Genomic DNA, 21,917 nt, shown 5'->3' with positions numbered 1-21,917 from the left:
ATTTTTAAAATTGTTCAGGAACGGGCTGAGGCCGGGCCTGCGCTCCCCCGTTCTTCCCCAAGCCAGGCCGGGCCGGGCCGGGCCGCCCTCCGCGGCCTCACGGGGCAGAGCGGGGCTTCAGGAGGGACATCCCGAGGCGCGGCGCGGCCCCGATTCCCGCATTCCCCGTTCCCGGTTCCCGCAATTCCCGGATCCCGGGAACGCTCCCGGAGCGGCGGCCCCGCGGTTGCCACGGCAACGGCGGCGCGCGGGAGAAGCCCCGCCCCCCGGAGGCGCGGCGGCCAATGGGAGCGCTCGCGGAGGGAGGTCACGTGGTGGGCGGGGCGGCCCGCGGCGCGGTGAGGAGGGGCCGCGCGGGGCCGGGGGCGCGCAGAGCGTCCAGACCGCCCAGATCGCCGCCATGTTCGGGGGGCTCGGCAGGTGCTTCGAGGAGGATCCCTTCTTCAGGTGAGGGGCGGGCGGGGACCGGCGCTCCCAGGGGAGCCAGTTTGGGGCTGTAAAGGGCCGGTTGGGGTGCGTGTGAGGTGACAGGGAGCTCCGGGGGCCGTCAGGGGTGGTGGGTCGGAGGCAGTCGTGGGGCTGCGAAGGGCCGGTCCAGGGCTGTAAAGAGGCGGCTGGGATGGGTCTGAGGCGATGGGGATTAAGGGATCGCCTGTGGTGGTGGCTCTGAGGCGGGGGGGGATTATGAGGGGCTGGTCGGGGGCTGTAAAGGGGCGGCCGGCGGTGAAGCGGGGTCGGTGCGGGTCAGAGGGGTCGGTGGTTGAGGGACGGTATCTGTGCGGGTTCCAGGGCTCGGTGCCGGTTGAAGGACGGTGTCTGTGCGGGTCAGAGGGGTCGGTGGTTGAGGGACGGTGTCCGTGCGGGTTCCAGGGCTCGGTGCCGGTTGAAGGACGGGCTCGGTGCGGTTTAACCGCCGCTGTGTTCGCACCCGGCACCGCCCGGAGTCCCCCCGGAGCCGAGCAGGGGGTTGAAGGCTGTCAGCGATGTCCAACAGCAGAGCCAGGTCTGTGCCTCCCCTCCCGGCAGGGAAGGGCTGAACCCCCCTCTCGTGGTGGCACCGGCTGAGGGGGAATCGTCACCTCCCTTGGACGGAGTCTCTTGATTGTGTTTTGTCCTTTTTTTTTCCTGAACACAGAGGCTGAGTGTTGTAGCTTTTCCGGATTGATTTATTTATTTGTTTAGCTGTCTCTCGGCTCTTGTCAGTGCCAGCACTACAGGCAACACCCGGTGTTCTTCAGTTAAGACTTTGCAAACCTGTGCATGAGAGCACTGAGGACAAACTGTCTCCTTGTGCTGTTTCTCGAAGGGATGTTGGTGCTTCTGCTCAGCAGATTGGTTTTTTTAGTTCTTATTCCCTGGGAGGGTGGGGAGGCCCTGGCACAGGTTTTGCCCAGAGAAGCTGTGGCTGCCCCTGGATCCCTGGAAGTGTCCAAGGCCAAGTTGGATGGGGCTTGGAGCAACCTGGGCTAGTGGAAGGTGTCCCTGCCCATGGCAGGGGGTGGCACTGGATGGGCTTTGAGTTCCCTTTCAACCCAAACTTGTGATTCTATTTCTACACCATGAGCACAGTGGTGGGTCATGTCTGTGTATTCAAGTCTGAGATCAGTTGATTCCCTGTGGGAATCTTCTTTTGCCACTGGAATCTAAATCTGAGTAGCGAGTTGTGCAAGTCCTCCTGCCCTCAGCCCAAACTGCTGAGTTACCTGCTCTGGCCCCGTGTTGTGTCTTTAGTCAGAATCTAATCTTATAATAGCAGGTGAAAATGGCATCAGAGAACTCTGAGGAGCCTCAGCAATTGTTGTTAATCTTTAGAAAAACTATAAGGGATTTAATTACAGCCAAGATCAGGGGTGAGGCCGGGGGGTGGATGAGGAAGGGGCCCTGTGCTGTGGGTTTGTTGTCTGATCTCCTGGTTACGGGGTGTTGTGGCTGAGGCTGCTCAAAGGACAACCCACTGCTGAGCTCCAGCACATTCCCAGCAGTGGGAGAGTTCCCAAAGCTCTGCTGCAGGGATTAGTGCACTTGGTTTCCAGGAATATTCCTACTGTTACAACAGCTCCTGAGTTCCCTGCAGGAAACTTCCCTGTGCATGCAATTAAAGTAATAATGGAAATTAAGTCCTGTTTGAAATATCCGTGGCTTTCTTCTTATTTATGTATTTTATTTATTGTTTTTGTAGCCACTGAGGTAGGGAAAGAAGATTGCAGGAGGTGGAGGAAGGGAGTGTGTGTGAAAGAGATGAGGTGGATATTGAGACTCGTTTTCTTGGCTCTATCCTTGTAAATCTGTTTTGCATATCGTTAAGAAATGAGCTTATTACTGAGATAATCTTATCTCCAAAATAGTGTAATAATGAGCTTGTGTTGCCTCATAAGGAGAGATTTTGATGCTGAACTGGAAATAGTGCCTGGGTTCAGTGTGAGCAGCTGTCCCAGGGAAGCACCAGTCACTCACCAAAGGTGTCCAGCTGGATCCAGCCCTGGAAGCCTGGGCAGGTGCAGGACCTGTGTCTTCCCTGCCAAGAGCACTTGGCCTGTGCTTTTAATGCACCAAAGCACAGCTTTTGTGGTGTTGTGCCAGCTGTTATCTCCAGAGGGGATCTGCAACTGCAGCCTCCCAGAACGTCCTGAGGGGGGAAAGGATATCTAATGTTTATATCTAATGTATTATCTCATAAAAACAGATCTGAGAAATATATCTAGTAATGAGAAATATATCTAACAACAGGAAATATATCTAAGACAAAATACACTTTTCAAGAAGAATAAAAGGAATTTATTGTTTTAAGACACTGATTTTTCACACCCTCCAGTAAGGAGTAAAACTGTACTTTCACTATAACACCCTGAAAGGTTTTAGCTGGAAAATAGATCCTTAAACTTTGGAGCTGTCCCCTTTATTAACCCCTGCAAACACCTGACTGTCAGGTGAAGGTCAGGTTAATATGCAGTAGACAAGATTTCTTTACTGCAGAGTAGTGGAACAACAAATGTATACATTGTTGGTCTCCATCCAGAATTTAATTTTAAAAATAATGTAGTTTGTAACATGTGAAGGGCATAAAGTTGATGGGCAAAATTCTTATTGCTCCTGTGTTGTGGGTAGTTTGTGAGTGTCCTGCCTTTGAACTGGAAGGGGCTGGGGAGAATCCTGCTGTGGATCAGTTCCTGCTGGAACACAGTTCCTATTTATTTGTGTTTGATGACCAAACTATCTGAAGTTGGAGATCTGATGGAATTGTGCAGGTCCTGGGGAGGTGTTTGTGTTCTTCCCTCCCCTTGGCTCGTGCCTCCACTTTTTCCATCTGTTCTTCATCCTGAAGTGTGGGAACAGCTCCTTATCATGGCAGGGCTGGAGCCAAAGCTGGGAGTCGGGGCAGGGGCTGCTCCAGGACAGCACTAAAATGCTTTAAACTCTAAAGGTCTCCTTGCACTGGGAGCATTTTAAATTTGGGTGTAGCTTAAAGGGATATTTTTGCATGAAAATTCTTGTTTGAAATTAATCCTGCGTCATGTTTTTATCACTTAGAGGGGAAAAAAAAAAGTAATTAAATGCAGCTTTGGCACAGGATCAAACTGGGCACGTGAGGTGGAAACTGGGGGCTGGAGATAAGGGCTGGGGAGCAGCAAGGCTGTCCAGGAGATAATGGGCATGGAAAGGAGTTGGAGGGACAGCCTGAAGCTTTTCCTCAGGAGATATCCCGGGAAAGGTTGTGGTGTCCTGGAGAGATGAGGGTGTGGGGAGTGCCAGGGGTTGAGAGGAGGGAGGACGAGGTGCTGTTAAGTCTAAATAAACATACCTGGGAAGTGACTGTTCATGTTAATAGAGTGGCTTTCAGTGGAATGGCAAAGAGGAAAATTAGATGGAGGGAGGAAATAATCCATGGTTTTGTATGGGAAGTATTAATTTGGAGTTTGGACCTCAAGCCACAGCTGCTCATCTGTTGTGCTCCTGAAAAAATCCTGGTTTGATCCTCTTTTGGCCTCAACTAGAAATATTTAATTCTTGTCCAAATTAGAAAATGCAGAAAATTAAGAAAGTTGAGCAACAGTTTCCCTGCAAGTCAAACTTTGGGAATGCCAGTGGGGTTTTTGGGAGAGGAGAAGGGGAGAAACCCACAGGAACACAAAAAGTCAGTGGGAATCTTTGTTCCTCAGCAGAGAAAAGGGATGTGGGAACGTGATTTGTGGAGAGGGAAGGCAAAGGTGCAACAGTGGAGATGGAGCTGGCCTGAATTTAGAGGATAATGTGGATTTTCAAGCATCTGGGACAAGGAGGAGAAAAAGCAGGATGGGAGCTGGCAGCAGAGTAAATTTGAGGGGTGAGGAGGGGGAATCCAGTGGGACATGAGGAGTTCAGTGAGTAGGACTGTGCCAGGCTTTGGAAGATGAAAGGGGGAAAATCAAAAATAAATTCTTTTAATATCAGGTGTTGGAGGTGGAAACAGAGATAAATTAAACATAGGTGAGTTTTTAGTTCCTGGCAGAGAATAAACATAAGCTGGAGTGGAAGATGGCTGGGAAGGATGGAGTATTTCTGGAAAAGACAAGGAAAAAGTAATAGATGTTGAGAGTGAGAAACAAGAGAGTTCATTAGGAACCAGAGCTTGCCCACTTGGGTCTATGAAAATAAAGATTTTTGCATAAAGAACCACGTGGAACAATTGAAAAATGGAGTTTGAAAGCTTTCAGAGCCATTGGATGTAGCTCAGAATGAACCCCAGTGAGTCACCCTGTGGAATGTGTTTTCCAGGGATCCCTTTGCTGCCCACCATGAGCACATGAGGCAGATGATGAGGAGCTTCTCGGAGCCCTTCGGGAGGGAGCCATTCCCGAGCCTTCCAGAGGGCAGGGACAGAGGGGAGCGAGCACTGGAGCGGAGAGCGCGCCCGGACTCGCGGCTGGCACCGCGCGGGAACCGCAGGGTACGTGTCCCAACGGGTCCCAACGTGTCCCAACGGGTCCCAACGTGTCCCAACGTGTCCCAACGTGTCCCAACGTGTCCCACTGCCCAGGGAACAGGCATTTCCTGGGAAACACACCTGGCTCGGCCCTGGGAACGTGTCCCATTGCCCAGGGAACGGGCATTTCCTGGGAAACACGGCCCTGGGAACCTTGGTGCCGCTGTTTCATGGGAATAACTCCTCTCTTGGGCTCTCATCCCTGCCAGGCTGAGCTCAGCTCTGGGTATTCCCTGCTCAGTCACACACACAGAGATTCCATGGACAAACCAAACATTTCATGCTTGGTTTAGTAAAGATGATGTAGGAAATGTTTCTGCTCCATAAAGGCATTAAAGATGTCCAAGGACAGAGACTTCCCTGAACACTTATTCCCTTTTTATGTTAACTTTACTTAAGAGGGTACCTGGGTATGGCTCTTGCCATCCCTGGAAGTGTCCAAGGCCAGGTTGGAGCAACCTGGTCTAGGGGAAGGTGTCCCTGTCCATGCCTTCCAACCCAAACCATTCCCTGGTATCTTTATGCCTTCCCTGTGCATTTCAGTGTCCTGCCCGGAGTTATTTATGTTTGGCACACCCCTGTGTTTCACCCCTTAAGTAGAGATTTTAAACACAGTTTCACCTTTGCAGCAGTGAATAAAGGCTTCACACTCCCTCTTTGGGCTGATTCTTAATGTTTGCTCTGGATCCAAGCCTGTAACAATTAAAGCTCAGGGAAATTGATACAACATTTAGTATTTCTGGATATTGCCAACTGACCTGAAACATTGGCAGTGACCTGTGTTTGAAATAAAGTATCTTTTCAACTCTGGGCACTCAGGACGGTTCTCTGCTGCCCTGCTGGAGCTCAGCCTTATCCCAGTGCTGTATTTAGAGAGGAGATACACTGGGAGGTGGTTCCTTTCCCTCTACATATTTAGCAGCTGCAAATCTCCTGCTGAATGGACCCCACTGGAGTTTAAAAACCGTTGGAAGACAAAGGGACATGATGAAGGCTCGTGGCTCCGGGCCAGGTTTGGGTGGTTGGTCTGAGCTCAGTAAAGCAGGGCTCAAACCCAGTCTGTCACCTGCACATCCAGGGGGGAGCTGTGAGATTCCTGCCCCTCCTCATCCACTGCCAGTCCCTTCAAATATAGAAGCTGCTGGATCTAATTAGGGCAGAGCTTTGCTCTGCTGATCCTTAGGCTTTGGATCAGCAGGTGCCTAAACCCGGATTTTTTCCTTTAGTAAAGGAAATGTCAAACCTGACTTTAAAGCTTAGGAGATTGACCCCTCCCTGCAGGAGCAGGGCCACAATGTGAGCCCCAGCAAACCTTTCCTTTGGTTGCAGCAGGAAGTTAAAGGTCCAGGAGCGCTGTGAGAGTTTGAGAAGCACAAAAGAATTCCACACCTGCCAAAATCTCTCCAGGATCTTTTGATGTCCCTCGTGTTTCACCAAAGACTTGGCAGATGTCACACGAGACTCAGCACTGATGAGTCTCATCGTTTGCTCCACAAGTGATTTAAACACTCAAAATTAGATTTTTATGTAGGAAAAGGCTGAACCCTTACTGCCATGTAAAATACACTTGTTTCAAATTACCCCCACTGATTACTAGTGTCGTAATTTTATGTTTAATCAAACTGTAGCAGGCCTAAAACTGCTTTAAAAGAAACTAAATTAGTTGCAAAACCTGCCATGTGTGTCACTAAAGCATTCAGATTTGAAACCAGCAGGTTTGCAGTGTCAGTTTTTAGGGAAGGAGGAGGAATGGAGTGAATATCTTAAGAGATACTCTCATTTAGGTTTGTTGAGTTATTTGATTGTCCTGTATATTAGGTAACTATTTTACAGCTTTCAGTGTGTATTATAAAACAAAGTTTATAAACTTTTTATGGCTAACAACTTATTTGAGAGGATCTCCTTTTGCACTTGATATACATAGAAAAAATAGATTATTCTTTGCAGTTCTGCCTGATGTGTACTGCCAGAAACCTGAAGAGTTCCTGAAGATATTCCAGAACTGGATAATTCCTTCCTTTTGTAGTTACAGTTCCTGTGAAGGGTTTGGTCCTTCTGTGTGCCCAGCCTGGCTTTGGGCAGGCCTTTCTCTGACCCTCCCATTGTAGTTTCCTGGAAATATCCCAGTGTTTCCCAGGATCTCCCTGCCCTGTCCTACAGGGATGCTCACTGGCAGTGGGGCAGAGGTGTTGATTTGTTGATTTTAATCAGCTTTCAGTGGTTGCACAGCTGGAGTGGAGCATTTCAGGCCATGTCTGGAGCTCTTTTAAATCACATTACGAAGGGTTTTGTGGTGTGCAAATGTTTCTCAACCTCCAGCTCTAAGTGCTTTTAGTACATCCTTATCAATATTTATTAAATGTGGTGGCAGCTCTCACTGTCTAATATCATTAGTATAAATATTTCTACATACCCAGAGACTACTTGATATTATTAATTACCGAGTTCTCCTGAGTGACTGGTTTGATTTGACTGGAAGTGTTTAATGTCATTTGTTGTCTACAGAAGTTATTTCTGATAACAGGTAAAATAATTAAAGCTGTTGATCCTTTTTTTTTCCAGGCAACAAGCTACTCCCTCATGCCCTTTGCAGGCTTTGGGATAGGGGTTAGTATCCCAGGAGTAGCTGCTACTCCTGCTAGTGGGTGTTTGCTGTGTGTGGAACCAAAGCATGGGCTCTGTGCTTGCAACCTGCTTTTGGGGGTGAATATTCAGAGACAGGGAATAACATCCTTCAGGAAAGACTGTTTTTCCCCTTGCTAAATAAAAATGCTGGGTTTTGATCCCTGGATATGGATGGGATGATCCCTGGAGAGACTCCAGACTCTGAGTGCTGCCTGTGGCAGCTTGAGTGTGTTTGTGGGGATGATCCCAACAAAACCAGGAGCCCTGGTCCCAGCTGAGGCAAAAGTTCCACTGCAACTGGCCTTGGAGTGTTGTTCTGCTCTATTTTGGGGGTCTAGAATATCCTGTAAAATACCTATAATCTGCCCATAATTCAGAGCCCTTACGGATTCCAAATTCTTGGACTCAAGAAACGAGCTGAAGATTTTCTGTGCCTGAATTTTACTTAGTTTGGGGCTTAAGCTGCAGGTTCAATTTTTAAACTTTGAAATGAATTTATTTCAGTTTAAAGCAGGAAGGGTCACACGGTACTTTTACAGCAGAACCTGATGAGGTTGGAAGGTACATGAAAACTTTTGTAAAATAAACTCCTATTGTGGCCAGTTTGACATCTGAGTGTCCAATCTTCCACTTCCATCTTCCCAATATCTCCAACTTAACAACCAGGCTTCCGTGCTACCTTCAGTTTTCCTTGGAAAAGATGCATTTTGGCTTGTCTCTGTGTGTGAATTGCAGTCTGAAAACCTTTCTGATGCTCTGAGTTGCATTAAAAATGCATGTAAAAAAACAGCTTCAGGACTGGAAGAGTCACAAGAGTGTGTTTTAATTGTAATATCTTTTTATCAGGACGCAGATTTTGGGGATCCATTTTCTGCCATGGACAGGATGATGTCAAACATGAGGAACAATATGCTGGAAATGCACAGGAAATTTGTAAGTTCTTCTAAAATTGGTTCTAAAATTAACTGTTGAAGAATGACAGTTATTTGAAATATCACTCAGAAAAATGTTACTGATCTCAAGGAGACAGTGAGAATTTATATTTTTTGCCCAGACTATATTGTGGTTATAATTTTTCTTTAGTCTTTGAAAATAAAATTGAGAGTGTTGCCCACCAGGCCCCATCTGTGGTGCCAGGAGGGTTCATTTAATCACAATAAAATAGTAGGAAATACCTGTTACCCACCAGATTTCACTTTTGTTGATGAGTTTCTCTTGCTGTGTAGGATGACCTGTCCATGAACCCCGATGGACACACGTTCAGCTCCTCCTCCATGATGACTTATTCCAAAGTGGGGGATGAACCTCCAAAGGTTTTCCAAGCCTCGGCCCAGACTCGCACGGCCCCGGGAGGTGTAAGTATTCCTGGCATCCAGCTAAAGGTGGGGTGCACTTACCAGGATTGAGGTTCAGCCACACCAAACCACGCTTTGCTCAAAGTTCTTTTCACTGCAGAGAGTTACTCTTGTAATTCCCAGAATCCCTGAGGTTGGAAAAGCCCTCCCAGCCCATGGATCCACCCTGTGCCCCATCCCCACCTTGTCCCCCAGCCCAGAGCACTGAGTGCCACGGCCAGGCCTTCCTGGGACACCTCCAAACCAGTGCCTGACCACCCTTTCCATGGAGAAATTCTCCTGATGTCCCACCTGACCCTCCCCTGGCACAGCCTGAGGCCGTTCCCTCTCCTCCTGTCCCTTGTTCCCTGGGAGCAGAACCCAACCCCCCCCCCAGCAACACAAAGAAAATGTAGAAAATGAGGAAAATACATGTCTCTCAAACACTGCTTTGTATTAAAGGCTTCTTAAAGGACTCTTTTCCTCCTTGTAATTTATATGCTTTAAATAGAACCTAAATAAATTATATGTTTATCCAAAACTGGAAAAACACTGCCAGAACAGCTGATTCTCCAAGGCAGCCTCTGATGTCTTTTCCCTTTGCTATAATTAATCCTTTTCCTGCCCATTTAAACTCCAGGAGAGGCATCTATTTCTGCCAGCCCTGCCTTTGGATGCCCCCTTTGCTCAGGCATTACATAACCCCAAGCTGGAGCTGCCCTTCCAGCCACTTCCCTGCAGCTGTTGTGTCTAATTCTGCCCAGTCCTTGGAATCTGAGCCCTGGAGCAGGGCCCTGAAAGCCTAGACCTGCTCCCTAAAGGGGCAGCCCTGGGGCTGTGCCAGCTCCTGCACACACTCACTCATCACAGTGGCTCTAATAATACCCCATGGACAGCAGGATAAGTGGTTGCCTGGGTTTCAGGCCAGTCAACACCACAACCTAATAATTAGTTGTTCCTCACACTGGGAATTTTGCCATTGGGTGTTGCCTGTTCTGTTGTCAAGGAGAATGTTGAAGACTTGGCTGTGTAGTAAATTTAGACTGGGGGGTTTTCCCCCCCTCCCCAATAATTAATGTCCAGTTAAGGTGGGGGTTAATCTTCCATTGGCAAAAAGAAAATAGACTTGATTTGTGTTTTGTTGGTGCATTTTCAGCCAACACAGTAAATGGGATAATTGGAAAAGCCTGTGAAACCTGTCTTTTATAAAGGAAAGGTATAAAACATCTGGGGGAGGAAATAACTTCACAAGGGTCTGGAGTGACAGGACACAGGGAATGGGTTCCAGAGGGCAGGGTTAGGTGAGATATTGGGAAGGAATTCTTGGCTGGGAGGGTGGGGAGGCCCTGGCACAGGTTGCCCAGAGAAGCTGTGGCTGCCCCTGGATCCCTGGAAGTGTCCAAGGCCAGGTTGGACGGGGCTTGGAGCAACCTGGGATAGTGGAAGGTGTCCCTGCCCATGGCAGGGGTGGAATGAGATGAACTTCAAGGTCCCTTCCAACCCAAACCTTCTGGGATTCCATGAACTGGTTTAATTCTGTTTTGGTTGGAAAGACACTGATTTTCCCCTTTTTTTTTTTTGTACAGGTTAAGGAGACAAGAAAAGCACTTAAGGATTCTGAGAGTGGCCTGGAACAAATGGCCATTGGCCACCACCTCCAGGATCGGGCTCATGTCATCAAAAAATCCAAGAACTGCAAGACGGGGGATGAGGAGATGAACCAAGAATTCATCAACCTGGATGAAAGTAGGTCTTTTTTAGGCAGTTCTCTAATTTATACTGTTTCACACACCAGTGTGGGAGTTCCAGCTTGAGACAACTTAAAAGGGACTTTAAACAGACTGAAAGTCTGCACATCAAATCCCATTTCCCCAAAAAAATAGCTGCAGACCATGTGGAGAATCATGGACTACAAAATAAAAAATCACTACTCAAACTCACCAATATTCATTATGTTTATTTTCTTGTCTTTATTAAAAATAAACTGTAAATTTATCTGTGTTCCAGATGAGGCCGAGAGCTTTGATGAGGAGTGGCAGAAGGAGGTCATGAAGTTCAGGCCATCCAGAACTAGAAGCTCTTTAGATGCTCCAAAATCCAGAAGTATCAATTACAAGGAGAATGGATCAAAAAGGTAAAAACAGTTTCCTACCTATATAAGGCAGGAATATATAATATATATAATAATAATATATCTAATATAGACCTATATAAGGTAGGAAAATGTAATATATATAATAATAATATATCTAATATAGACCTATATAAGGTAGGAATAATTTCCTGAATAAGGAAATTCCAGCAGCACAAGGAAAATCCAATTCTGCAGCAAATGTGTTCATGAACAGCCAATTCTTGTCACCCTGAGGAGGAACAGCAGGTTTTATCCCTCCTTTTCCCGTGGTGATTGTGATTGTTGTTATTGTTGTTTTTTGCAGAGAGAAGCTACTTGGAACTGGAGGTTCCAGGGTGCCCAAAGATTCCTTGGAGTCTCTCAGTGTGAGAGGAACACACGTCCCCCTCAACAGAAGCAGCAGGAAATAAGTGGCCCCATTCCCCCGGGATGGAGTTTATGGTGCTCATGTCCAGACAAATACACGGGATATGTGACCAAGCTCTGTTTGTGTTGTGCCTTTGCTCCTCCTGGATGTTCCTCAACCTTCAGCTCCTCAGTTAAACCCTCTCCTTTCAGTGAACTAAAAACCCACCAACTTTCTGCCTAAAAGCACTTTATGGATTGTCACCAATTCTGTTAAAAAAAAGCATTGATTGGTGAAGTTTTTCTGCTACAACTGCACCAGTCTCAGACTTTATCAAGCCTGGCAGTGCAGCTACTTTTCCCCACTCTATAAGTTGCACAGGAAATAAATTCTCTTCAGTTTGTGTGGCTGAAATGATTTTTAGGTGATACTTGGAATTGGAATACATTAGAGCCACTATATATATATATATATATATCTCTTTAAAATCACACTGGAAATTCTTACAGAATCCCCCCCATTCACCTTGTTTTAACATGAAGAAAAGTGAGATATTAAAATAGCAATACTTTATCATTTTTAAGTTCATAAGCTGGGCTTGCACCTCATTTTCTGCTCCTGAAGTGTCCGTTTTGTACCTCTGATGCTCTGTGTGTGTAGTTTGGAGTTGGCCCATCGCTGTTGAGGATTGTCTGTAGTAGCTTTTAATCACCCCATGTGTCCTAAGAAACTCAGCTGGCACTTATTAGTTATTAATATATATATATATATATAAGTTATTAATGGGAAAAAAATATGTGGGAGAAATGAGTTTAACTGGAATGATTTCACCATTTCTCCTGTCCTAAGGAGCCAGGAGAGCCCTGGAGACGGGAAACCGTCTCCCCTCAGCTGAGTTTGTTCTTTGTGATGATCCTAAATCTCCATTTGATGTCCCTGGATGATGTTGTTTGAGTCTGATGTTCTAGAAAAGCCAGGAAAATCCTTGTATTCCAGGTGTCCATGTGCTGTTTTGTCACACAGAATTATCCACATGTTGTAGCATAAAGAATTTCTGTAAATTAAATAACATTACGTAAATTCAAGACTACATTAAGTGTAGCCTTAAAAAGCACTGTTTTTATGATAAAATAGCATTAGTAAGTTAAGAGTAATATTTGTTTGGCCAGAAAGCCTTTAAATCATATTTAATCTTCCTGCAGTTTCTCCAGATTATTTAAGTTTAATGAAATAATGTTTTTAATAATGTTGAAAAATAATCACCAGCACTTTTGTTGAGCTCTGACAAAGGGAAGGACAATTTCTTGTTGTTTCTTGCAGTGGTCTCTTCCTGTTCTTAGAGCAAATATTAGTGGCAATAAGTTCATGTGATCAATTATTAGTGGCATTAATTGGGGTTATTCAACCATTTAATGAGCAGTGAAGGCAAGGGGGAGTCAGGGGATGCTTTGACACCCCTTAGAGCACAATCCAGGGGCTCCTTTTCCATCCACTGAAGACAACATGGCTTTTGCAATTAATTTAATAGACAATATAAGGCTGTGGAGGCGTTTTCCAGGTATGTCACTCAAATTTCCCAGTAATTAACAGCAGCAAAGTTTTCCAGGTTGGAACTTGAGCAGGAATGTTGGAGAGACTCTGCTGTTCAGTGGAAAATTCACCTGACAACTTGGATTTCTGTCTGAGATTTAAAAAAAACATGATACAGACATGTAATAATAAAACAAGCACATCCTTTGGATGGGAAATTACAGCGGGAAGGGGCGAATATTCCTTATGGATCACTTTGTTATGCCAAGACTGTTCCCAGTGTAATGCACGAGAAGCTGTTCTCTGTAGAATCATCTGAAACTGCAGTTCTTGAATAAAGTTATTTATTATTTATGGGGTTGCTTTGGTTTATTCTCTGCCACAGAGGGACTTGTGCATTATTTAGTTTGGGCTCTGAAATATTCCGGTGTGACACGACCAGGGAAAGCTGGGCTGTGGAAGGAGTCCCTGCCATGGCAGGGGGTGGAATGGGATGGGCCTGAAGGTCCTTCCATCCCAAACCACTCCAGGGTTCTTTGGAAGCCCCTCAGTTTCCAGAGGGAAACGTGAATTTGCCACAAAAAATAAAATTTGAGAGAAGGAAACTGCTGGAAGTGGGACTCGAGTATGGAGAGGGCCGGGATGTTCCCAATTTCAGAGGTGCTCCTAGAGCCTTCCCCGGGATGAAAAACTTCCTGGTTTATCCAATAGCGGGGAATTTTTTTATATTGAGAACATATTTAACGTTTCACAGCGTGTTCCAGATGGGTCCCTGTGCCACACACACCATCCTGCACATCACGGGATTCACTTTCCCCTTATCCCTGCGCTGCTGACGCCCTTAGGACGGAGAGCCCTTGTTTCTAATCGCTAATTGTTAACAGTCGTTTCTAATGACTAATTAGAAACAACTCCAGCTGTAGCTACTGACTGACAATCCCTAAACTCCAGCTGCGCGCCCGTGGATGGTGGTTCTTCACTCCATCCCAGACTCCATTCCAGGCTCCATCCCAGGCTCCGTCCCTGTCCCGTTTCACGGCGCACTTGGAGAATTCCCCGTGCGCGCCCCGGGAATGCCCCGCGCGGGGCCGGGGGCTCTCCCTGGGAGGATCAGGGTCGGGAATCCGCCGGGATTGGGTCGGGAGGAGCCTCCCCCATTCCCGGTTCCCCCGGTCCGTCCTTGCAGATCCCGCCGGTCCCGGCCCGGGCGGCGCCTGCGCGGGGCCCCGGAAGGGGCGGGAGTGACCCGGGATTGGGGCCGGGGTTGGGGCCGGGCTGGAGCTGGAACCGGGGCCATGCTGAGGGTGTTGAGAGCCGGGCTGGCCCCGGGCCGCCCGCGGCACCTCCAGGTACCGCCCGAGGGGCCCCTCAGGAGGCGGCGGCGGCCCCGCTGCTGAGGGGCGGGAGGGGAAGGGGCCGGGCCGGGCCCGCCCGAACCCCCCGGCGGCTGCAGGACACGCGTGACCTGTCCCGTGGGATCGGGCACAGGGATGGGGGACACGGGAGAGCGGGAATGTCAGCGGGGTTGGGATGTGGGGCTGGCGAGGAGGGGCCGCGCGGTGCGTCCGGGCTGGGGGCGGTCCCGGGTGACCTGGAAAGGCCATTCGGCCTTAAGGGACCGGTTTGACACCGAGCGGAGGCCGTGGGGAAGCGGTTTGGAAGTTCATCCATCGGCACAGCGAGTCACAGGAGCAGTTATGGTGGGAAAAGACCTCCAGGATCTCCGAGCCCACCCTGTGCCCGATGCCCACCTTGTCCCCCAGCCCAGAGCACTGAGTGTCACATCCAGGCCTTCCTGGGACACCTCCTGGGGTGGGGACTCCAAACCTCCCTGGGCAGCCCCTGCCAGTGCCAGACCACCATTTCCAGGGAGAAATTCCTCCTGCTGTCCAACCTGACCCTCCCCTGGCACAGCCTGAGGCCGTTCCCTCTGGTCCTGTCACTCGCTGCTGTGTTGGGTCAGCTCCTCACTAACCCACGACCTCCTCTTGCCCTCCAGCTGCTCCTGACCTCCTGCAGACTCTGCTCCTCGGGAGTCCTTCCCAACGAGAGGATCCGCAACATCGGGATCTCGGCCCACATCGACTCCGGGAAGACGACGCTGACGGAGCGGATCCTGTTCTACACGGGCAGGATCGCGCAGATGCACGAGGTGGGGCTGCAGGGCTGCTCCAGGGGCAGCCCTGAAACCCCTGCTGCTCCCCCTGGTAACCCCTTAAAAATTAGAGGAGGGCAAGGGGATTGAATCCCAGAATCACTGAGGTTGGAAAAGCCCTCCAAGGTCATCGAATCCACCCCATGCCCCATCCCCACCTTGTCCCCCAGCCCAGAGCACTGAGTGCCACGGCCAGGCCTTCCTTGGGCACCTCCAGGGATGGTGCGTTCTTAGTAAACTCCTGGGACTACATTTTTTTTAATTTCTTCTTTCCTAAGGTGAAAGGTAAGGATGGAGTGGGAGCTGTGATGGATTCCATGGAGCTGGAGCGACAGCGGGGCATCACCATCCAGTCTGCAGCCACTTACACCATGTGGAGAGACACCAACATCAACATCATTGACACCCCAGGTGAGGGAGCTGGGAACACCTGGGGGTTGCTGTTCCTCATGGATACAGAGGACATTGGTGCATCTTTGTGTTGTGACAGGACAATGTGTCGTGGATTCAAACTGACAGAGGGGGAATTTAGGTGAGATTTAATTCAGGAAGGAAGAAATCCTTCCCTGTGGGGCTAGTGAGGCCCTGGCACAGGTTGCCCAGAGAAGCTGTGGCTGCCCCTGGATCCCTGGAAGTGTCCAAGGCCAGGTTGGATGGGGCTTGGAGCAACCTGGGCTAGTGGAAGGTGTCCCTGCCCATGGCAGGGGTGGGACTGGATGAGCTTTAAGCTCCTTCCCACCCAAACCATTCCATGGTTCCATGATCAGCCACTCAAGCTGGGGTGACTCTGTGGCTGGAGGGTTTGATTCTGTTGGCTGTTGCTCCTTTCTGCACTCATTGATCACAATTAATGAGTTTTATTGTCCTTCAGGACACGTGGACTTCACCATTGAAGTGGAGAGGTCTCTCAGAGTCCTGGATGGAGCAATCCTGGTCCTCTGTGCTGTTGGAGGAGTCCAGTGCCAGACCATCACTGTGAACAGGCAGATGAAGAGGTACAACGTGCCCTTCCTGACCTTCATCAACAAACTGGACAGGATGGGCTCCAACCCAGCCAGGGCTGTGCAGCAACTCAGGTATTTACCAGTTAAAATTATTTGTTAAATAATTCTGACTATTCTTCACCTGCCATGTGAATATTGGAGAGGGTTCTCTTTGTACCTGCAGTTTGAGGAATGCCTGACCTGGGGTCAGATCTTCATCTGACCCATAAGTCTCCAAAAACCCCAAATATTGGGGTCAGCCAAGACTTGCAGGGACCAAGAGCTGGGGTTTGATATTTATTTTGTTGATGGAATTATATGTGGAGCCACCTGGAAAGCAGCCTTTTGGTTTTCCCTGGATCCTGGTAGCACATGCGCCCCTGGAATTCCAGCAGGGAGGTGATGGGGTGGTTTGGATGCCTGAAATCCTCCTTGCTCCTAATTTGATATCTGTGAGATAACTCATTAATATGCATGAAGCTTTCTCCCCTAATCAAATAATCAATCTCAAACCAGTCTCCCCTGCCTTCTTTCCCAGGGGAGTTGCTCCCTGTTCCTGCTGGGATACAGAGGGCTGAGCCACCCTGCCTGGAAAACACCTGGGTGGTTTTTATCAGCACTGACAGATTTTTGGCACTGCCCAAAGGATGAAATCCAGGGATTTTGTGGGAGGTTGTTCAAAGACCAGCTGGAGGAGACCCATAGAAACAATGCTTTTCTTGAACTAATTTCTGTTTTCTCCCTCTTTCAGGTCTAAGTTGAAACACAATGCAGCTTTTGTCCAGATTCCAATTGGGCTGGAGGGAAACTTTAAAGGAATTATAGATCTTATTGAAGAAAAAGCCATTTATTTTGATGGGGAGCTTGGGTGAGTTGTGGAACTTGCTCCTTTCTTGGCTGGAGCTGCTCTTTGCACGAGGAATTCCTCCTGCAGAGGTGAAACCCTGCTCTCTGGGAATCTCAGGGTGGGGCTTGTGCCAGGGCTGAGCTCAGCCTCCAGCATTCCCATCCCCTGGTGGGCTCTGGGATGGGTGGCTGCAGCAGGAGCTGAGTGGTGGGAAGGGGTGGTGGCCACACTTCCCACCCTGAGAAACAGGGAGACTTGCTCCATAACGGGATCTGACAGTGCACAGGTGGCTTCTGGGATGAAGATAAGATGTGGGTGGGGCTGTTGGACAGGTTGTCCTGCATCCTTCAAACTCCTGCCAGGAGTGGGAAGGAACCTTCTCCTGCCAAAGCGCCAAAGCTGATCCTCACAGGGGATATTTCCCGTTATCCATGTCAGCAGTGAGTTTTCCTTGGTCAGGCTGGTCGTGGCAGTGGTGGAAAGGTTGATCCACGTGGTCCATGCCCTGTGGGTGATGATTTGTCCCTGTGTGTGCAGGCAGACCCTTCGTGTTGAGGAGATCCCGGCCGAGTTCCGGGCGGAGGCAGCGGAGCGGCGCCGGGAGCTCATCGAGTGCGTGGCCAACGCCGACGATCAGCTCGGGGAGATGTTCTTGGAAGAGAAGATTCCCACGGCTGCTGAGTTAAAGGTACCTCCAGAGGGGTGCAGCTCTTTGCTCCAGGGCCCAGGGAAGCCAGGGAATCTCTCCTGAAGGTGCAGGAGGAGAGTTACCAGGGCTGTTTTCCAGCTCGCCATCAGAAGAGCGACGCTGAAGAAGTCCTTTACCCCAGTCCTCGTGGGAAGTGCTTTGAAGAACAAAGGGGTGCAGCCACTGCTGGATGCTGTCCTGGAATACCTTCCCAATCCCTCTGAGGTGGAGAACTATGCTCTTCTGAACCAGGGGTAAGGACAGCCAGGAGCAAACAAGAGTGTCCAAGGCCAGGCTTGGAGCAACCTGGATGAGTGGAAGGTGTCCCTGCCCGTGGCAGGGATGGGACTAGGAGGCCTTCAAGGTCCTTTCCAACCCAAACCATTCCATGATTCTATGGAATAGTTTCAAAGCAGTTTAATACGTAACAGGAAACATCAGTAACAAGATCCAGGAGCATTTACCATTTGTATTAAATAATGGCACCAGAATTTGGCACAAACTCCCAAAACTAAGAGAGCTCCTTTCATCTGAGGGTTACCCTTTATTACTGGTGTTATTAACACATTAAATGTTAAATGTGGAAAATGATTATGAGGTAGTTCATCAGAAATGATGGCAGCCCTTCAAGCCTTCAGCCCCTTCCAGTGCCTGACCACCCTTTCCAGGAAGAAATTCCTCCTCATGTCCAACCTGACCCTGCCCTGGCACAGCTTGAGGCTGTTCCCTCTGGTCCTGTCCCTTGTTCCCTGGGAGAGAAGTCCAACAATTAGGTGTGAACCCCAACATTAAAGCCAGTAAAGAGCCAGCAGATGCTCAGAGGAGGCTTCCATGTTGCCTCATAACCTCACCTCCCTCTCCATCCCTGTTTTTAAGGGATTCTGAGGATGAATCCAAGTTCCTGTTGAACTCAGCTCGTGATGATTCCCACCCTTTCATCGGCCTTGCCTTCAAACTGGAGGTGAGTCCACTGAGTTCCTTCCTAACGACTCACAGAGTGAATCCAAACAGATGGGGCTGCCAAAGTTACGTAGAGCAAGCTTTAAAATCAGTTTATATTTAAATTCAGTTTAAACTTAACCTTTAAAAAACTGGTTCCCACCATAAAATCCACCAGTGTGTCCAACACTGCCAATTTGGAAGTTTAGAATGGGTCATGTCCCTCAAATATTTCATGGTTTTCTTAGTTAAAACTTAAACATTTGGGGGCTTCATGGGTTATTTCAGATACTTTCAGAGAAAAATCCTGGATTTGAAAACAATGAAACAGGAGAGATTTGGAGAGGATAAAATGCACAATTTTAAGGAAAGTTATTTCTGCCTAAAGAGCAGCACTTGAGATGTCATGTTGCATGTCAATGTGTGTCTCTGTTAGGAAGGTTTGGAAGTGATAAAACGAGTTCAGAAAATTGCCAGGAAATGCCAAATTCCATCCCAGAGCCAAGGGAAAGCTGAGACTCTTAAAAAAACGTTTCAGTTACATTTCTAGTGTGGAAATTCAAACCAGAAACACTCGGTCAGTGCAGGTGATGCTTTCAGTAACAGTGCTCTTGGTTCCCACGAGGATCATATGTGATTTTTTTGCTTCCAGGCTGGTAAATTTGGGCAGTTAACCTACATCAGAGTTTACCAGGGGATGCTGAAGAAGTCTGATTACATCTACAACACCAGGACTGGGAAGAGGGTGAGAGTGCAGAGGCTCGTCCGGATGCACTCGGACAACATGGAGGTGAGTGATCCCAAGGGATGGACTCTGAGCCATCTGTTCCAGGCAGTCCTGACATTCCTGCAGTGGGTCAGCACATTATTTGCTTCACATCCTTCAACTACAACAAGTTGGCATCCAAGCTGAGCTCTCCCTTTTGTCCTTGGAATAAAGAGGTGGAAGATTTACAGAGCATTTTATCCCAGCTGGAATTTTAGAGGAGCTTAATGTCGAGCTTTAAAACACAGAATGTATTTATGTGTCTTCTGTAAACCAGGTGTAGTTTGTAGGTTATGGAATCCTAGGAGAAATCCCAGAGTGGTTTGGGTTGGAAGGATCTTAAAGCCCATCCAGTGCCACCCTCTGCCATGGGCAGGGACACCTTCCATGATCCCAGGTTGCTCCAGGCCCTGTCCAGCCTGGTCTTGGACACTTCCAGGGATGGGGCAGCCACAGCCTCTCTTATCTCTCAGTGTTATCTAAAGAGGAAACTTTTCTTTCCCCAGGATGTCAGTGAAGTTTATGCTGGAGACATCTGTGCCCTGTTTGGGATTGACTGTGCCAGCGGGGACACCTTCACTGATAAAACCAGCACTGCCATCTCCATGGTGAGTTCCCCTTTCCCTGAGGGCCTCAGGCACTGGGATTTACCAGGATTTTGCTGGGAAAGTTTGTAATCATCACCTCTTCCTTGGTGGCCACTGCAGGAATCCATCCACGTCCCTGATCCCGTCATTTCCGTGGCCATGAAGCCTTCCAACAAGGTAGGACCTGGAGATCCACATCTCCCCCTGCCTTCCCCTCCCTTTGCTGCTCTTTAGGATTTTATGCAGCTTAAATAAGGAACAGGCTAAAACAAGCACTGTTTGAAAGTGTTTTATCCACAATCCCTAAGATTATATCTCTGGATAACCCAGCACGTGGCTGGGCTGCATGGGGTCACTCAGCCATAAATAAGGAGCATTTCTTTGACCTGAACTTGAAATTAAATCACAATTAATACATTAATAAACACAGCTAGAAGTGTTTCAGAAAATCACCTCAGAGAGCAGAAGTGCTCAGCAGTTGATAGGAAAAGTCGAGGCCTTTTCTTGGATAATTTCTGGAATTTGAGCCAATCTCATGGATTTAATTGCATTTCAGAACGACTTTGACAAGTTTTCCAAAGGCCTGAACCGCTTCACGAGGGAAGATCCCACTTTTAGAGTCCACTTTGATGATGAGAGCAAGGAGACCATCGTTTCTGGGATGGGGGAGCTGCACCTGGAAATCTATGCCCAGGTAATTGGGAAAGCAGATTCCATGGACTCTGCTTTTCACTGGTTTTCCACCCATGAATTCTCCTTCCTTTTCCTCCTCCTCTTTCTTCTTTCCAGCTGCTTTGGGAAGAGTTTAACTGTAAATCAACTTCTGCAGGTTCTTTCTCTCTCCAGTGGTTCCATTTTGAAGGATTCTAAACTATTTAAAGGAAACTTCTGTCTGGGATATTTTCACTTTTTCAGTTCAAATCCATAAAAATGTATCAAACACTACACTTTGCTTTGGCAGCCTTTGCTTATAATGAATTAATAATTAATAATAATAATTAATTACTACAGAAAAATACTGTGTTTCTGTGGTTTTAAATGCATCATTTCATATAAAAGCTGATGCAGGGAGAAGGGAATAGTTACTTACAGTGATTAGTCTCATTCCAGTTGATGTCTATATTTTAATTCACACAAGAGATGTGTCTAAAATGTTGACAGAATGAAGAAAAGATGCTTTTGTCTTGAAAAACTTAAACTTTAATAGAAAAATTAATGCTGTTCCCTTTTCCTGTGTAGATCTTAAACAAAATTGGATGCAGAATGACAGTGAACAATTTATAACATTAAAAAAAAAACAACAAAAAGCCCCCAAAAATCAGTGAAAAACCCGTTTCACCCTGATTAAATTAATACAATAATTTCCAAAGAATTGCTCTGATGGAACAACTCTGGGGTTTTTTTCCTGCAGCGAATGGAGAGGGAATATGGTTGTCCTTGCACCATGGGGAAGCCCAAAGTTGCCTTCAGGGAGAACATCTCTGCACCTGTGCCGTGAGTATTCCCTCTGGGAATTTTTATTCATTTATTTGGATGCAGCATTTGATTAAGCAGCAGAGAGGAAAAGATCAGATCCAAGCTCAAGGCACAGGAAAAGTTTAATTTAATGTCTTCACACCCTGATTGCTTCCCCTCCTCTGCCCTCCCTCCCAATGCCTGCTGGAGCTCTGGAGCTGCTTCCAGGTGGGATCAGGGGGTCCCTTATCCCGAGGTGTGTCCGGGCTGGCGGCTCTCCCAGGTCACTTGGACACCATCCCGAGGGTGCCACAGCACTGTCATCTCCCAGGGAATGATCTCCTGTGGGAATGACAACAGGGAACAAGCTGGGCTTCCGTCCTCTTGGTTAGTCTGGAATTTCTCTTCATGGAAAACTCAGGAACCAAACCCACTGCAGGTGCCCCGAGTGAACTTGGCTGGAATTTAAGGCTGACCTTGGTTTAGATTTGAATTTAAGGCTGACCTTGGTCTAGATTTGAATTTAAGGCTGACCTTGGTCTAGATTTGAATTTAAGGCTGACCTTGG

General features: G+C 48.0%; 3 protein-coding genes across 6 annotated transcripts in view; 2 read left to right on the top strand and 1 right to left on the bottom strand.

The window, feature by feature from the left end:
* The first annotated feature begins 307 nt into the window (after nt 1–307).
* On the top strand, nt 308–18,419 carry MLF1 (myeloid leukemia factor 1). Of its 3 annotated transcripts, XM_027685406.1 has the most exons (9): nt 308–447; nt 4,753–4,924; nt 7,523–7,567; nt 8,432–8,518; nt 8,812–8,940; nt 10,506–10,665; nt 10,927–11,053; nt 11,358–11,494; nt 18,408–18,419. In XM_027685406.1, exons 1-8 carry the CDS (start codon nt 401–403, stop codon nt 11,461–11,463), a joined length of 873 nt encoding a protein of 290 aa, XP_027541207.1. In that variant the 5' UTR covers nt 308–400; the 3' UTR covers nt 11,464–11,494; nt 18,408–18,419. The 3 variants fall into 3 exon arrangements, with proteins under 3 accessions (XP_027541207.1, XP_027541206.1, XP_027541208.1); XM_027685405.1 differs by lacking the exon at nt 18,408–18,419 and having other exon boundaries at nt 11,358–11,813; XM_027685407.1 differs by lacking the exons at nt 7,523–7,567; nt 18,408–18,419 and having other exon boundaries at nt 11,358–11,813.
* Nucleotides 14,168–21,917, top strand: part of GFM1 (G elongation factor mitochondrial 1) — a 16,441-nt gene continuing 8,691 nt past the window's right edge. The window contains exons 1-13 of the mRNA XM_027685403.1: nt 14,168–14,278; nt 14,929–15,081; nt 15,363–15,495; nt 15,956–16,160; nt 16,819–16,935; nt 17,452–17,602; nt 17,702–17,856; nt 18,479–18,563; nt 19,194–19,331; nt 19,814–19,915; nt 20,015–20,071; nt 20,451–20,588; nt 21,306–21,388. Coding sequence (XP_027541204.1) covers nt 14,225–14,278; nt 14,929–15,081; nt 15,363–15,495; nt 15,956–16,160; nt 16,819–16,935; nt 17,452–17,602; nt 17,702–17,856; nt 18,479–18,563; nt 19,194–19,331; nt 19,814–19,915; nt 20,015–20,071; nt 20,451–20,588; nt 21,306–21,388 — 1,571 coding nt within the window. The 5' untranslated portion in view covers nt 14,168–14,224. The remainder of the gene's footprint in view (nt 14,279–14,928; nt 15,082–15,362; nt 15,496–15,955; nt 16,161–16,818; nt 16,936–17,451; nt 17,603–17,701; nt 17,857–18,478; nt 18,564–19,193; nt 19,332–19,813; nt 19,916–20,014; nt 20,072–20,450; nt 20,589–21,305; nt 21,389–21,917) is intronic.
* Nucleotides 21,060–21,917, bottom strand: part of LXN (latexin) — a 5,895-nt gene continuing 5,037 nt past the window's right edge. The window contains exon 6 of one of the 2 annotated variants that reach the window (XM_027685404.1): nt 21,060–21,691. In XM_027685404.1, coding sequence (XP_027541205.1) covers nt 21,596–21,691 — 96 coding nt within the window. In that variant the 3' untranslated portion in view covers nt 21,060–21,595. The other variant, XR_003534586.1, reaches the window with a different exon arrangement.

This window comes from Neopelma chrysocephalum, unplaced genomic scaffold (genome assembly GCF_003984885.1).
Source record: "Neopelma chrysocephalum unplaced genomic scaffold, ASM398488v2 Primary Assembly neopelma1_69, whole genome shotgun sequence".
In the NCBI taxonomy this organism is placed as follows: domain Eukaryota; kingdom Metazoa; phylum Chordata; class Aves; order Passeriformes; family Pipridae; genus Neopelma; species Neopelma chrysocephalum.
Note: the sequence above shows the minus strand (reverse complement) of the source record. Positions and strands in the feature narration are given on the sequence as shown.

Bases quoted from the DNA above. Each gene is read 5' to 3' on its own strand.
- MLF1 (XM_027685406.1), top strand. From the start codon at position 401: ATGTTCGGGGGGCTCGGCAGGTGCTTCGAGGAGGATCCCTTCTTCAG. The intron at 4,925-7,522 runs GTACGTGTCCCA...TTTTTTTTCCAG, and splicing joins CACCGCGCGGGAACCGCAGG to GCAACAAGCTACTCCCTCAT. The intron at 8,519-8,811 runs GTAAGTTCTTCT...CTTGCTGTGTAG, and splicing joins TGGAAATGCACAGGAAATTT to GATGACCTGTCCATGAACCC.